At 42.6% G+C, this 17,055-nt stretch overlaps 1 protein-coding gene across 1 annotated transcript in view; it reads left to right on the forward strand.

The window, feature by feature from the left end:
• Positions 1-17,055, forward strand: part of LOC138737388 (dynein axonemal heavy chain 8-like) — a 397,732-nt gene that overhangs the window by 327,111 nt on the left and 53,566 nt on the right. Inside the window, exons 40-41 of the mRNA XM_069888135.1 lie at positions 4,163-4,318; positions 12,825-12,941. Coding sequence (XP_069744236.1) covers positions 4,163-4,318; positions 12,825-12,941 — 273 coding nt within the window. The remainder of the gene's footprint in view (positions 1-4,162; positions 4,319-12,824; positions 12,942-17,055) is intronic.

Here is a 17,055-nt window from a genome sequence, read left to right on the forward strand (position 1 = left end):
CTTCTGACTTGTCAGACTGAGGGCAGAGAAGCACGCCCTGAGAAGCATAAACCATGCTGATGCATTATTAATAAAAGGGGGGAATCTTTAGTTTGACCCCCCTCCCCGACTGCATCTGGAAGGGGTTTTTCCTCATCACTATCTATTTTAAACGAGAATGTACTGTGAACTCACAGGGTCACCACTTATAACGGCACTGATTCACTGCGGCTTACAAACAAATAAAGAATACACTCACTCGTTTCTTCCAGCACACCATGAATTTGACTTCCTTTTTATTACTCACTAGACACAACATTGCATTCTTCAACTCCCCAAACAGCACCCAGCTAAACTCCTCTGACCACTGACACTCACTCTTCTCATGTGAGTGATGCCGCTTTAGTTGCCCATTCAGAGCCAGCTCTTCAGCGCTTGACGTCCTGCTTTGCGGAAACTGCCAAAATGTTTGGCCTGGAAGTCAGCCTGAAGAAAACTGAGGTCCTCCATCAGCCAGCTCCCCACCATGACTACCAGCCCCCCCACATCTCCATCGGGCACACAAAACTCAAAACGGTCAACCAGTTTACCTATCTCGGCTGCACCATTTCATCAGATGCAAGGATCGACAATGAGATAGACAACAGACTCGCCAAGGCAAATAGCGCCTTTGGAAGACTACACAAAAGAGTCTGGAAAAACAACCAACTGAAAAACCTCACAAAGATAAGCGTATACAGAGCCGTTGTCATACCCACACTCCTGTTCGGCTCCGAATCATGGGTCCTCTACCGGCACCACCTACGGCTCCTAGAACGCTTCCACCAGCGTTGTCTCCGCTCCATCCTCAACATCCATTGGAGTGCTCACACCCCTAACGTCGAGGTACTCGAGATGGCAGAGGTCGACAGCATCGAGTCCACGCTGCTGAAGATCCAGCTGCGCTGGATGGGTCACGTCTCCAGAATGGAGGACCATCGCCTTCCCAAGATCGTATTATATGGCGAGCTCTCCACTGGCCACCGTGACAGAGGTGCACCAAAGAAAAGGTACAAGGACTGCCTAAAGAAATCTCTTGGTGCCTGCCACATTGACCACCGCCAGTGGGCTGATAACGCCTCAAACCGTGCATCTTGGCGCCTCACAGTTTGGCGGGCAGCAGCCTCCTTTGAAGAAGACCGCAGAGCCCACCTCACTGACAAAAGGCAAAGGAGGAAAAACCCAACACCCAACCCCAACCAACCAATTTTCCCTTGCAACCGCTGCAATCGTGTCTGCCTGTCCCGCATCGGACTGGTCAGCCACAAACGAGCCTGCAGCTGACGTGGACTTTTTACCCCCTCCATAAATCTTCGTCCGCGAAGCCAAGCCAAAGATACTGATCCTTAACACACCCGTACATGTGCGGTATTACTCCCGCTCATCGCATCACTTACATCATCAATGGCAGCTGGATCTGTTCCCAACGAAGGTAAGTACATGACTCTTCAGGAGGCAGGTGTGATGTGTCAATGACGACTGTCCACAGAAGACTTCATGAACAGAGGTACGGAGGTTACACTGCAAGATGAAAACCACTAGTTAGCCACAAAAACAGGATGGCCCAATTAGTTTGCCAAAAAGTATTTAAAAGAACCTGCAGAATTTTGGAAGAGTCCTGTGGACAAATTAGACCAATTAACATGTATTAGAGTGATGGCGAGGACAGAGTGTGGAGGCGTAAAGGAACTACCCAAGATCCAAAACATATCACTCATCTGTGAAACATGGTGATGGGGATGCTACGGTCTGGGCATATATGGCTGCCACAGGCTCTGGTGCCCCTATCTTCATCTGGTGCTACCACTATGTATTTAGTATGTATGTGCTTATGGGCTGGCCCGTCCCTGAACTTGTGACTCCTCCTTTCCGGATATCCCCATAAAGGCTATTACGCGCAAACCCCTCCCTCAGTACCTGCCTTGGAACCGGGCCACCAACATGTAAGATGTGCTGACATCTAAAGGTGATTAAAGCCTATTAATCACAGATCCTTGTCTAATGTGGTTGATTGGTCGCACAGCCTCCAAATTCATTAGACGGTGCTTCTACCTACATCTAGACAATGATCCCAAACATATTGCTAAAGCAACAGAGAACCTTGAAAATTCTTGAATGGCCTAGTCAGTCATATGATCCAAATCCAATTGAGTATGCTTTCCATATTGTGAGGAGAAAACTTAAGGGTACAAGCTCCCAAAACCAGCAGGAGCTGAAGATGGCTACAGTAGAGGCCTGGCAGAGCATCACCAGAGAGGATACTCAGCACCTGGTGATGTCTAAGAATCACAAATCTTAAGCAGACATTGCATACAAGAGATATGGAACAAAATACTAAACATGAGTACTTTAATATACATACTATAAAAATGTCCAAAATATTATGGAGTCCTGAAATAAGGGGACTATGTATAAAAAGGTCAAACCAAATTATATAAATAACCTTGAATAAAATCTGGAATGTGAACTTCAATCCCATGTGAATTGTTTGATTATAAATGTAAAACTGTAGAGCACAGGGACAAATAAAGGAAAAGAATGTCTTTGTCCCAAACTTTATGGAGAACAATATGAGTGGACTTCCGAGGATCTTGGTACTCTTTCCTCTCTCCATTACAGAGCTGTTAATGTGTTGTGATCAATAAAGTGATGTCGCAGATGAATTCAATTAAAGCAACAAGGCAGGATGGTATTCCTGCCGAGATCTACAAAGCTCTAAGCCCAAATGTGTTCCAAGTGTTCCAAGACATCCTGGAAGACATCTGAATCACAGAGGAGATGCCTGATGACTTCTGTGATGCCATCATTTTGGCTCTCTACAAAAACAAGGGAAGCAAATCAAACTGCAGAAACTTCAGGGATATCTCACTGCTATCCATCACAGGAAAGACTTTTGCCCGCATCCTCCTGAACAGACTTGTCACTGTCTCGGAAAGGAATCTTCCAGAGGCGCAGTGCGGCTTTCAGCCAGAACAGAGTACAGTGGACATGATATTTGCCGTGAAACAAGTTCAGGAGAAGTACATTGAGCAGAACAAGCCTCTTTACTCTTTCTTCATTGACCTGACAAAGGCATTTGACACTGTAAACAGGGAGTCCCTCTGGATCATTATGGATGGCCAAGGAAACTCGTAAAGATGATTCAGCTGCTCTATGATGGACTAATAGGACAGGTCCTCTGCAGTGGTGACACATCAGCTGCATTTGCCATTTCTAAAGGGTGAAGCAGGGTTGTGTACCAGCTCCAGTCTTGTTCAATCTGTTCTTCACCTGCATGTTGTCATGTGCTGTACAGGGTCTAGAGGAGGGAGAGTACATCAGGTACCGACTGGACGGCTCTCTCTTTTACCTTCGCCGCTTTAATGCACGCAATAAGTGCCTCTACACAGTCATTCAAGGTTGGACACATTTGAGTTGTTTTCTCTGGAGCACTGAAGGGGAGTTCTGATAGAAATTATAAAATCTTACAAGTTGTTGATTGAGCAGTCATGATCTTTTATACAGGGTAAAAGTATCACATACTCAAGGACATGCATTTGTGAAGGGGTAAAGTTTAAAGTAGATAGGTGGGGCAAGATTTTTTACTCGGAGAGTTGGTGGTAAATGGAACAGGCTGATGGAAGTTGACACACAATAGTTGCATTGAAGAGGTTTCTGTACATTCAATTGAACAAAAAGTACATAGAGGGATATCTATAATGTGCAAGTAACCAAATTTTAGTTTTATAGACATAATTTATGTCACTTGACATGTTTTCTCTCCTGATTATATTTCCCCCATACAGATAACTCCATGGATGAGCTGTGACCGCCTTCTGCACCATTATTACCACTTTCTGTATCAGTCTCCAACCCATCGCTCACTTTTCCTTAGTTCTTTCCATAGTGCCAATTGAAATATCTTAGATCTCCAGCCATATTCCTAGTTCAAGTGAAGGTCACCAACCTGAAATGATGCACTTGTTTCCCTCTCCACAGATGTTACCTTGCCTGTTCATTATTTTCTCTTTAAATCCCATTTTAATGCATGAATATTTGATGGCCTAATTTTTCTCAAATCATAGATACATTCACTTATTAGTAATCTAATTGTTTTCTTGTAAACCAGATGAATTGCCAGTAATCTCCATTACCTATTTTATAGACATCCATCAAGTTCACCAATGAACCCCCTCAGGGAGTGCGTGCAGGACTAAAAAGAACATTTACTGGGATCACACAAGATCAAATAGAATACTCCAACCTACCCATGTGGAAACCATTACTGTATGCAGTTGCTTTCCTGCACACCACCGTCCAGGTAATTAAGCGTACATCCAATTGTGATCAGAATTATACTATCTCAACTGGCCCTTGGGTCTCACTCATTCATGCTGACCAAAGGTGCCTTCCTGAGCTACTCCTGCATTTGGTTCATGAGCCTGTCCAAATACCTTCTAAAAGTTGTAATCATACCTGCAGCTGACTGTTTATTCCACATCAACTTCTGTCTGAATAAATTGCCCCTCGTCTTTCACTGTAACACTAGGTCTTTGCACTCTCCCTTAATGTGGCTCCAAAATAATTTGATGGAATCCAGAACTCCAGCATTGAGGAAACAAGGTTCCATCCTGGAATCACATCTTCAAGAAATCTGTCTCTATCCTAACGGTTGAATCCCCTTTCACTACTACTTTCTCACTCTTTCTGTGCACCCGAGCTATTTGTGGAGTCACGCTCGGACTACATTCTCTTTTTTGCCTGAAATGTATAATCTTTCAGTTTTAATATACTGTATTCCTAGTAAATATTGTTTGGGCACTCATGCCTCTCTATCTATTATATAAAGTTATAAACTGTACTCAAAATGCCATTAGATCATTTATTCTAGAACTACCAAATGTATTGACTTTATTGGTCACATTGCTGAGGCATGAGGTTTAATTCTCTGAACCTCAGCAGGAGATGTTAACTCTACCCATTTAGCAAAAATAAATGGGTACTCTATATGTTCAGACATCTTTTTTTAACTTTCTTTTCTGGATTGTGGCATGGATCCATAACAGATCATTCTCTAAATGTGTAGGTAAGGTCCAAGTGGAATTTGAATGATAGCATGAATTTGCTGTGATTTACTCATCCAAATGGGCAAGAGGCAACTACAGCAATCTGGCAAATGGACAAAACAAAAGGAAGTAGAGATTGGTGGCGGCGGGGGGGGGGGTGGATACGTGAAACAGTCAGAGGAAGTGGCAGAGAAGAGTACAATTGTAACATTTAGTAGACATATTTTGACAAGTACACAGATAGGAAGGTTTAAAGGGATATCGGCCAAATGCAGGCAAATGAAACTAGCTTGAATTACTTTATTGCCATGACCAGGTTGGGCCGGAGTCCACAACTGTACCATACATTGGGGTGGGAACCAAAGTGGAGAGGAGAAGATTGCTGGTGCACAAGTAAAGGCAGATGATAAGGTGTTAATGTGGAAGGACAGACAGGTAGGGCAAAATTGTAGCCAAGGGGATGAGATGCAATGCAGGCACCACAAGAAATAAAGTAGATGACCTTGTCGTACAGCTACAGATTGGCAGATATGATGTTGTGGCTAAAGGATGAATGTCATTGGGAGCTGAATGTCCAAGGATACAGAGTGTATCTATCGAAATGACAGGCAGGTAAACAGAGGAAGTGGCATGGCTCTGCTGGTAAGGAATAATGTAAAATCCTTAGAAAGAGGTGACATAGGATCAGAAAATATAGAATTATTGTGGGTTGAGTTAAGAAATGGCAGGATTAAAAAGACACTGTTTGCAGTTATATACAGACCCTCCAAACAGTAGACGAGATGTGGACAACAAATTATAGCAGCAAATGAAGGGCAATGTTCTTGGTAGGTCATGAGGAATTTTAACATGCAAGTAGATTGGGAAAACTTGGTTGAGACTGGATCGTAAGAGAATTTATGAATGCCTAAGAAATGACTTCCAAGAACAGGTTATTGCTGAGCTGACCAGGGAAATGGCAATTGTGGATTGGATATTATGCAATGAACCAGAGATGATAAGAGAGTTGAAGGTAAGGCAACACTTAGGAGGCAGTGATTATAATATGATCAAATTTGCCCTGCAATTTGAGAAGGAGAAACTTAAATCAAATCAAAAACCATATAACAGTTTATGGCTTGGAAACAGGCCATCTCGGCCCTTCAAGTCCACGCCGGTTCACTCAAACAACTCAGCTAGATTCACCCGCCTATTCTCCGCCCATAACCCTCCAACCCCCTCCTATCTATGTATATATCCAGCCTCCTCCTAAATGAAAGAATTGACTCTGCCTCAACTATTTCCTCCAGAAGATTATTCCATTCAGCCCCCACTCTCTGAGTGAAGAAACATCTTCTAATGTTTCTCCTAAAATTTTGCCCCCTTACCCTCAACTTGTGTCCTCTTGTTTCAACCTCCCCTGCTCTCAGGGGGAAGAGTCTACTTGCATCGAGTCTATCAATTCCCTTCATAATTTTAAACACCTCTATCAAATCCCCTCTCAACCGTCTACGTTCCAATGAATAAAGTCCTAACCTATTCAATCTTTCTCTGTACTCTAGGTATTTTAAGCCAGGCAACATCCTTGTAAATCTTCTCTGCACCCTCTCCACCTTATCTATATCCTTCCTATAATTTGGAGACCAGAACTAAACACAATACTCCAAACCTGGCCTCACCAACACTTTAAACAGTCACAGCATCACTTCCCAGCTCTTATACTCTATGCTATGATTTATGAAGGCCAGCATACCATATGCCTTCTTAACCACCCTGTCGACAAGGGAATCCACCTTCAAGGAACTCTGCACCGTAACTCCAAGATCTCTTTGTTCTTGTCCATTCCCCAATGTCCTCCCCTTTACTACACATGTCCTATTTTGATTATTTTTACCGAAATGAAGCACCTCACACTTTTCAAAATTAAATTCCCCCTGCCATCTTTCAGCCCAATTTTCCAGACAAACCAAATCTCTCTGTAATCCCTGAAAACCTTCCTCGCTCTCCACCACTCCCCCTATTTTTGTATCATCTGCATATTTACTTACCCAGTTAACGACCCCATCATCCAAATCATTAATATAAATTATGAACAGGGAACCTAGCATCGATCCTTGAGGCACGCCGCTTGTCACAGGCTTCCATCCTGTCAGACAGTTGTCCACCATGATCCTCTGCTGTCTCTCCTCCAGCCACTGAACCCATCTTATTATTTCTCTATTAATCCCTAGTGACTGAACCTTCCTTACTAACCTTTCATGTGGAACCTTATCAAAAGCTTTGCTAAAATCCAGATAAACTACATCAACTGCCCTACCTTCATCCACCTTTCTTGTCACTTCTTCGAAAAACTCAACAAGGTTCATCAAACATGACTTACCCTTCACAAACCCATGCTGGGTGCTCCTGATCAAACCCTGCCTATCCAGATATTTATACACACCATCTCTAAGAATACCTTCCATAACTTTCCCTATCACTGAAGTTAAACTTACAGGCCTATAATTACTTGGCCGACACCTTGTGCCTTTTTTAAACAACAGAACTATATCAGCAACCCTCCAATCCCGCGGCACCAACACCCTCCTCCAGCGATCGTTGAAAAATCACTGACAGTGCCTCCGCTATTTGCTCCCTGACCTCCCTTAACGTCCTGGGAAAATCCCATCAGGACCGGGAGACTTATCCACTTTTACTGACCCTAGAAGCTCTAAAACCCTCTCTGTACTAATCCTTATCTTTTCCATAACTAAGCCATTTGCCTCACTTATCTCACATAGTCCAATGTCCTTTTTCTTCATGAACACAGATGAGAAAAAATCATTTAATATCTCTCCCAACTGATACGGTTCCTTACACAGTTCACCGCTCCCATTTTCCAGCGGTCCTGTTCTATCCTTAACCCTCCCTTTACTATTCACATATCTGTAAAACCCTTAGGATTCACTTTTACCTCATCAGCTATTGACACCTAATACCTTCTTTTTGCCTTTCTAATTTCCTTCTTCAGGTTTTTTCTGCAATCTATGTAATAATCATACATCTTATCCATTTTTTGTTTCTTAAATTTGGTAAATGCCCCCCTCTTATCCCGAACCAACTTCCTTATTTTTCCAGAAAACCACGGTTCCCTTGAACCTTTGGCCTTGCCTTTTGAACTGACTGGCACGTAAAGATCCTGTACTCTCAATATCTCCTCTTTAAATACCCTCCAAATCTCCTCGACATCCTTTCCAGAAAAAAGATCAGCCCATACAATTTTCTCATTTCTTCAAATCTGGTCTTCCCCCACTCAAAGACCTTCAACCTCGCACCTGACCTATCCCTTTCCATATTTAAGTTGAAGTTAATGGACCCGGGATCACTGGATCCAAAGTTCTCACCAATGTACACTTCGATCACCCGCCCTATTCTGTTCCCTAAACACTGCCTCCCCTCTAGTAGGTACCTCAACATACTGCTGTAAAAAGCAATCCTGAACACATTGTACAAAGGCTAAGCCATCCTGTCCTCTCACTGATTGTGTTTCCCAATCAATGTTAGGAAAATTGAAAGCCCCAACTATCACAACCCTATTTCTACTACACATCTCAGCTATTTCCCTGCACATTTGCTCTTCCAGTTCCCATCCTCTTTTGGCGGCCTATAATATACCCCTATATTTGTAGCCTCACCTTTCTTATTTTTTAGTTCAACCCACAGAGCCTCGCGTGATGAGTCCTCCAGTCTATCTTGCCTCAGCACCACTGTAATATCTTAGGGTCCTGACAAGCAACGCCACACCTCCACCTCGTACCCCGCCAATTCTGTCACGTCTAAAGCAGCAAAATCCCGGAATATTTAGCTGCCAGTCACAACCTTCCTTCAACCATGTCTCACTAATTGCTATCACATCATAAGGCCACGTGTCAATCCTCACCACAAGTTCATCCGATGTGTCTGTATAGCAATGGAACAAAGGGGACTGCAGAGCAGCAGTGGCTGGAGTTTCTGCCTGAAATAAGAAAAGTGCAAGATAGGTATATTCCAATAAAGAAATATTTAAATGGCAAAATGACAACTGTGGCTGACAAGAGAAGTCAAAGCCAAATTACAGGCAAAAGACAGGGCATTCAAGAAAGCAAGAATTAGTGGGAAGATGGAGGACTGGGAAACTTTTAAATGCATGCAGAAGGCAACTAAGAAGGTCATTCAGAAGGAAAAGGTGAAATTTGAAAGGAAACTAGTGTTACATGACTGATTGCACTCAGAGACAAGTGAGGTGTATAAACACGCTTTTAATAGCTTACAATCAATGGCCAGTAGACACAATAATCCTCAGGTGAGTCTGAGGTAAGGTGGGAAACCAGGGTTTCTATTTGGGTAGGTGAGGGTGGAGCCAGGGGAGGAGCCAACCATCTGAACAACACACAGTCAGTGAATTCCAGCTCACTGCAGCTAGCAAATAATATTGTAGAGCGCGTCGAAAGAACCAAAGACTTGTTGATCTAAACCAAGGCTATTATTAACTAAAAGACTGGAGCATATCACAAGTAGGTCGACCAGTCCAGAATGACTTGGTCTGGCTAGGAGCAATCCTTTAAGACCTGCCAGTAGGTGTGGCTACACTCTCAGCCAATCACAGTCATCCTACACTACAATCTGTACATATACACATTGGTGATAGAATCTGTACTATCACAAATATCAAAAAGGATATTTAAGTACATTAAGAACTAAAAAGAGGCGAGAGTAGATATGGGACTGATAGATAATGACACTGCAGAAATTATGAGAGAAGGAAATAACAGAGGAAGTAAATGAGCATTTTGCATCAGTCTTTTGCATAAGCAATATATTCAAGGAAGAGAGGTGAGTGCAGTCATAATCGCCAGAGAGAAGATGATTAAGAAGCTGAAAGATCTACACATAGAAGAGTCTCCTGGACCAGATGGAATGCACCCTTGGGTTCTGAAAGAAGTAGCTATAGAGATTGTGGAGGCATTGGTAATGATCTTCCAAGAATCAGTAGATTCTGGCATAGTTCCGGAGGACTGGAAAATTGCAACAGTCACTCCGTTATTTAAAAAGGGAGGGAGCAGAAAGGAAATTATAGACCTGTTAGCTGAATATTAGAGTAGTTATTCGAGTAAGATAGGCCAAAGTCAGTATGGTTTCCTTGAGGGAAAATCTTGCCTGACAAACCTACTGCATTTTATTTGAATAAACCACAAGCAGGCTGGACAAAGGACATGCAGTGGATTGTGTACATTTGACTTTCTAAAGGCCTTTGACAAAGTGCCACACATGAGGTCCCTTCACAAAATGAGAGCCCATGGAATTACAGGAAAGATTCCAGCATGGGTAGAGCACTGGTTGATCGGCAGGAAACTGAGAGTGGGAATAAAAGATCCTATTCTGGTTGGCTACCAGGAACCAGTGATATACCCCAGAGGTCAGTGTTGGGGCCATTTGGATTTTGAATTAAATGGCTTTGTGGCTAAGTTTGCAGATACAAAGATAGGTGGAGTGAGCAGGTAGTGCTGAGAAAATGGAGACTGCAGAGAACCTCAGATAGATTAGGAGAATGGGCAAAGAAGTGGGAAAGTGTACGGTCATGCACTTTGGTAGAAGGAATAAAAGGGCAGACTATTATTTGGATGAGGAGATCGTTCAAAGTTCGGAGGTGTAAAGGGACTTGGGAGTCCTCAAGCAGGATCCCAAAAGGTTAACTCCAGGTTGAGTCACTAGTGAAGAAAGTGGATTTAATATTGGCATTTATATCTAGAGGAACAGGATATAAGAGCAAGGATGTGATGTTGAGGCACTGGTGAGGTCTCATTTGGAGTATGGAGAACAGTTTAGGCTCCTTATTTAAGGAAAGGTCTGCTGACATTGGAGAAGGTTCAGAGAAGATTGACAAGAATGATTCCTGGAATGAAGGGATTAGCATACGAGGAATGTTTAACGGCTCTTGGACTGTACTCCTTAGATTTTTGAAGAATGAGGGAATGACCTCATAGAAGCATTTTGAATGTTAAAAGACCTGGATAGAGTAGATGCAGCAAAGTTGTTCCCATGGTAGAAGAATCAAGGACAAGAGGGCACAACTTCAGGATTGAAGGGTGCCCATTTAAAACAGATATACAGAGAAATTTCTTTAGCCAGAGAATGGTGAACCTCTGGAATTTGGTACCAAGGACAGCTGTGGAGGCCAGGTCATTGGGTATATGTAATGGAATGGTGGAGTGGACTTGATGAGCTGAATGGTCTACTTCTGCTCCAATAACTTACGGTCTTATTGCAAGAAATCCTCTTGGATGCATTTCATAAATCTGCATTACCTCAGTCTCTTGACATTAAGGAAGTCCCAAATAATATTAGGAAAATTAAAGTCACCTACCACACCTACTCTGTTGTGCTCCTCAACTTTTGACCTCTTAACATCCATAGTTCACTTGCCCTGATCTTATTTCTGCTGCCCCAATAGTTCTTTCCTCCAAGCCCTTTTAGCCTGTCTTTTAGCACAATACAGAATTTGGTTTGATAATGTGCCTGTGTGCATTATTAAACATGCAATATGATTGTAGATTATTGATATTACCACATCACCTGAAGGAAATTAGGTGTGAGGGCGATCTGGCTGCGACATCTGTCACCCCATTGATCGCTAGGGATGATTCGGCTGATCTGGCTGGCTAGGCGGGTGTCACTCTTCCCTCACAGCTCCATGTGCGTCCCTCCCGAAGATCAGCGCTCAGTCGCAGAGGATGGCCCCCTAGAAGAGGACCGCTCCGCCGGTCTAGGGTATATGACGTAGCTACTCCACTCACCTGAAGGAAATTCATAACTGGAAAATGTATCCTGACTTTCTTGGAGAACTGAATTTCTGCAACAATGATTCTTTATCCTATTCTTTGTTTCTGAAAGAACAAAGCGCCTACCTATTTATTAGATCATGATTATTATTTGTTTCATCAGATTTTGGTGAAATACTTGTGACACATGATGACATTAAAAGACAGTGTTGTCCCATTTCACTGGAAGGAAACACTAATTATAGAATTAAATTTTAACATGGTAGCATGCCCTTTCGGCCCATGAGCCCATGCTCTCCAAATACACCAATTATCCAACAGCCCCCACTGTTTTGAAGGGTGGGAGGAAACGGAGCATCCAATGGAAACCCATGCACACACAGGAGAAAGTATGAACTCCTTGCAAGCAGTGCCAGATTTGAACCTGCCTCGCTGGCACTGTAATGGCATTGTACTAACTCCGAAGCTAACTGTGCCACCCTCCTACTGGTTCCCAACCAACCCAATCCACCCTGCTCTCCTCATCAAACTGACTATCTTTCCTCTGCACTCTCAGTCCGAATGAAAGGTTCCAACCTAAAAGGTTGACGATTGTTTTTCTCCCACTGATGCTGCTCAACCACTGAGTTCCACCAGAGGATTATCTTTTGCTCTGCCATCTACACACTGAGCCACCAAAGTTCCTTATAAATCACTACTAGATCTTGGGAATAAACCTAACTTTTCGAAACTACATACGCCACCTGATTGTTTTTGAATGGCATATAATTTTGAACTGTCCCTTTTTTTCTTTTATGTTGCACTGTGCGCTTCTGTTTGATTGTAACATTGTGTATTTATTCTTGTGCTACCTGCTGCACTATGTAGCGTTGACATGCCTGGATAAAATGGAATACAAAATTTCACTGAACTGCAGTGCACATGACAATAAACAATTAAACTTAGAAGGCAATAATATGATCATTTATTTCTTATCAATTGTCAGGAACGACGGAAATTTGGACCACTGGGTTGGTGTATTCCATACGAATTTAACTCCTCAGATTTCACAGCCAGTGTCCAATTTATACAGAACCACCTGGATGACTGTGACAAAAAGAAGGTTTGTTTCAATCTTTGCATGTGTGGAGATGTTGATTATGAATTAGGAAAATTGCAATTTTTTGAAAATGAACACGGTCATTTTTGTGTCCTATTAAAAATGATATAATAGGCCAGATTTTCTCAATTTCCCATGAAGCAAAATTTCTCCTAAGGTGAATAGTCAAAGTTTTTTTCCCAGGGTAGGTGAATCTAAGGCTAGAGAGCATAGGTTTAAGGTGAAAGGGGAAAGATTTACAAAGGAACTGAGAGCCACCTTCTTCACTCAGAGGATGGTTGATAGGTGGAATGAACTGCTGGACCAAGTGCTAGAAGTAGGTACAATTAAATTGATTAATAGATATTTAGACAGATACATGGCTAAGAAATGTGTCGAGGGATATGGGCCGAATGTGCGCAAACAGGATTAGATGTGGCATTGACCAGTTCGACCAAAGGGCCTGTTTCCTATTACTGAACCCTCACCCCATCAGCTCAATAATCATTTGTGTATGGAACTGCTTAAAGTATGAGCTGATTACTGGGCAGTGAGGGAGATACTGAATCCAAACCGAAGTGAGTGAGGCAACTTGCCATTCATCCTTGACTGTGAAACAAATGACAGAAATACTGAGGTGGCACATTGAAAGGATTAAATCCAAACCACCTCAAAATTGGAGATTTGTTAAGATAGCTCTAGCCGTAGCAAAAAAATGTATTATGTCAACCTGGAAATTGGAAGATAATTTGAAAATACAGCAATGGTATATAGAAATGAATAAATATATTCCATTAGAAAAAATAACATATAGTTTAAGAAATAATATTGAAATATTCGAACAAATATGGGAGCCTTACATTAAATACAATAGCGAAAACCTACCGGGGACAATCATTACCTAAGTTGATGGAAGGAGAAGGAAAGAAAAGAATGGACTCAGTAGAATTTCTGGTGTATTTTTGTTGAGTGACAACATTGCCTGACTGGTTTAATGTATCCTAGATTGTATACCTTAAATGGATGGGAGGGGGGGGGGTGGGGGAGTGGGTTGGGAGGAGGGAGGGGGGGGGGAGAAAATGTCACCGTATATGTGTGAAAAGGAAAAAGTGTGTATCATGACTAATGTGATTTATGGTGTGAAAAATAAAAAATTTAAAAAAAAAAGAATAGATAAACAAAGAGAGAAAAAGATAGGGTGAGAATAAAAATAGGTCATTTAAAATTTAACAGCTTTTAAATGTCCCTGAAAAATATTCATATATTTTGGCGTATAAGTTGACCTTCAGATAAGTCAGGTCCCCATTTTCAGCCTCATTTTCATGGTTTTATCATACATCAGGCATATAAATTGACCCCTAAAAATCGCAATGACTGAGCTGTTGGATGTTGCCTGAAGATGGATGTTATCATGGAGGCTCCAACAAAATGACAAAAGTGTAAAGCGAGTTTTAAGTTAAAAGTAATAGAAATGGCCAAGAAAACCAACTATGCCTGCTGCAAGAAAATTTGAGATAAATGAGAAGAGAATGGAGAAAGAAAGATGAGACTTTAAGGAAAATACCAAAGAAGCAATGTTGGATGAGAAGAGGACACCTTTGTTGGCCAGAGTTGGAAAGTCACATTGCAGAATGGGTACGTGACCTGAGGCAAGATTGCTACATAGTCATGTAGCGGAGTGATAGCAGAGTGATGAAAAGAGACCAGCAGTCAGTGGGATCATCTTCACTCGAAAGTTTAGTTTACTTTCGCACACTGCACTTTAAGGTCACTGAAAGTCCCACCCCTACGACAGAAGCTGTGTACATGTGACAGCACCGAGCAGTCCATACTTAGGAGGGCCTGGAGCCTTTGCCAGACGAGACGAACACACAGCACCATGCTTGATGTGGCTGCTCCGCTGACACGTGCATGACACATGGAGCTAGTTCGCCTGTCCATCAATCATGTGCACTGCCACACAACCCCCCCCCTCCACCCCCCACCCCAAGAACTGGCATCAGTGTCCATGCTTTGAGGGGGCTTTAATTTGGAGGGTCTGTCCCTGTGCTTGGCTGGCAAGGGTGAAACTGGCTGGCTTAAATCCAGATGGGCTGGTTTCAAACAGTCAGTGGTGAAAAGTTCCTCCCTACCACCGATGTCCAAAGTGAATGTAGAGCCATTGTTGTGGATTACCTTCTAAGGTCCCTCATAAGAACATTGTAGGGGTGGGAGGTAGGCACCCCTGCAGATGAACACAAATTCAGAGTGTTTTAAGTCTTTAGGTACAGAGGAGGGGCTATGAGTGTGGTGGGAAGGTGAGGGATGATGCAAACTTGCCTAACCTGTTACAGAGCTGTTCTCTGGCTCCCAGTCGCCTGTCACTGGTAGGAATTCGCCTAGGAGTGTGAGGGAGGAACCATACACCATCTCGGCTGATGACCCCTGGAGGATCTCGTTCAGGGATGTGCAGATCCCAAGGAGGACCCAAGGTAGTTCATCTACCCAGTTGGAGCTGGTCAACTGGGTCTTGAGGGCCGATTTGAGGTGCCTGTGTAAATGTTCTACTAGGCCATTGGAGTGGGGGTGATAAGCTGTCGTTTGGTGTACTTTAGTGCCTAGCAGGCAGGCCAACACTGTCCATAGGGCTGAAGTGAACTGTGCACCTCAGTCCACAGTTAAATGTGGTGGGTATCCCGAAGTGCTCTGGGGCAGGTGTCTGCTGTGCTCTCGCTGATGGGGGCTGCTTCCAACCATCTTGTGAAACCCAGCAGCAATAAAAATTCAGCAAGACAAAAGTTGTTTTTAATTATCTTTAAACATGAAAACAGGATCACACTTTAACTTATCACTATTAACTTAACTAACCTAACTTAACCCCCTTCTAAACACATGTGTACATATTGTGCATATAAGTTCAAAAAAAAGTTATTTGGTTCACAGTCCAATCTCAGTTCTCACTCCTCCAAATTCACTGGTATCAGGCAATTCTTATACTGTGCACAGAATTTAACATTTATTAAGTTCACTAGGCTTTAATGCTTGAAAGGTAAATGGTTACCGTCAGGAAGGTTCTTATCGTTTTTCAGAGATTTGTTGTTCGCTGGACATCCACAACTGATTCCTTGTAACCAGTCACTTTGGTGTCTTGCCAAAGAAACTTTCCCCATCAGGGTTTTCCAGATGATAACTTTGTTCTTTCAGGTCACCATAGAGTTCCTTTTTGTTTCTCTTATTTCAAGTGAAACATTAGGCAGCTAGTCCTTTCCTCTTGTATGAACCACAAGGGCTTTGACCAGGCTGAACTAAACACTCACAACCTGTCTTCCAAATGGGGGTTTTCCACAAGCTTTCCAGCTTGTCCTGTTCCAGTCCCAGCTGCTGCTGCTGTAGACTGTAAAACTGCAGAACTGATCTCTCTCTCTCTCTGAGAAAAAGCCTGTTTTTCTCTTTCTGCTTGCAAAACCACATGACCCTCTTAGAACACCATGTTCCACTCCAGACAGTTTGCTCCGACAAGTTCTTTCACCTGTTGCCTTTTTGTAAACAACAATCCATTAGTGAAGTCTCTTGGGCACTCTCCAAAGCTGTCGCAAAAGCTCCAGTATTTTAAATAATATGTTTTAAAGTGTTTGTATGCGACCTAGACTAAAAACTGCCCCAATTTACCTCTCAAAAACATATCTATAATCTGTCACAATAGTGGAAAGGTGTTAAAACTGTGCAAACCAAAAGTACAGGCCACAAAAGGATCAGGTTTACCATGGTGTTATAGTGCATGGCTGACAGGACAATTTCAAAATCCATGGTCATCTTCAAGCATAATCTTAATCCGAAAATAAAATACCCAGCAGATATTTTTGTACATATTCATGAAAAAGGATGGATGGATGAAAGTGGTATAAAACTATGGATAGACAATGTGTGGAACAAGTGGCTAGGTGGCAAGGAACAGAGTTTGCTGGCCAGGGATATGTTTCATGACCACCTTACTGAGAAGACCAAAAGTAGATTAGGACTAAATAATACTTGCATGGCGGTTATCCCAGGTTGTTGGCCTTCTCTATTGCAAACTCTAGATGTCTGCTTGAACAAGCCATTCAAAGACCATGTGGATCAAGAATGGAATACATAGATGATGAGTGCAGAGAATTGGTTC

Source organism: Narcine bancroftii, chromosome 6 (genome assembly GCF_036971445.1).
Source record: "Narcine bancroftii isolate sNarBan1 chromosome 6, sNarBan1.hap1, whole genome shotgun sequence".
Classification (NCBI taxonomy): Eukaryota; Metazoa; Chordata; class Chondrichthyes; order Torpediniformes; family Narcinidae; genus Narcine; species Narcine bancroftii.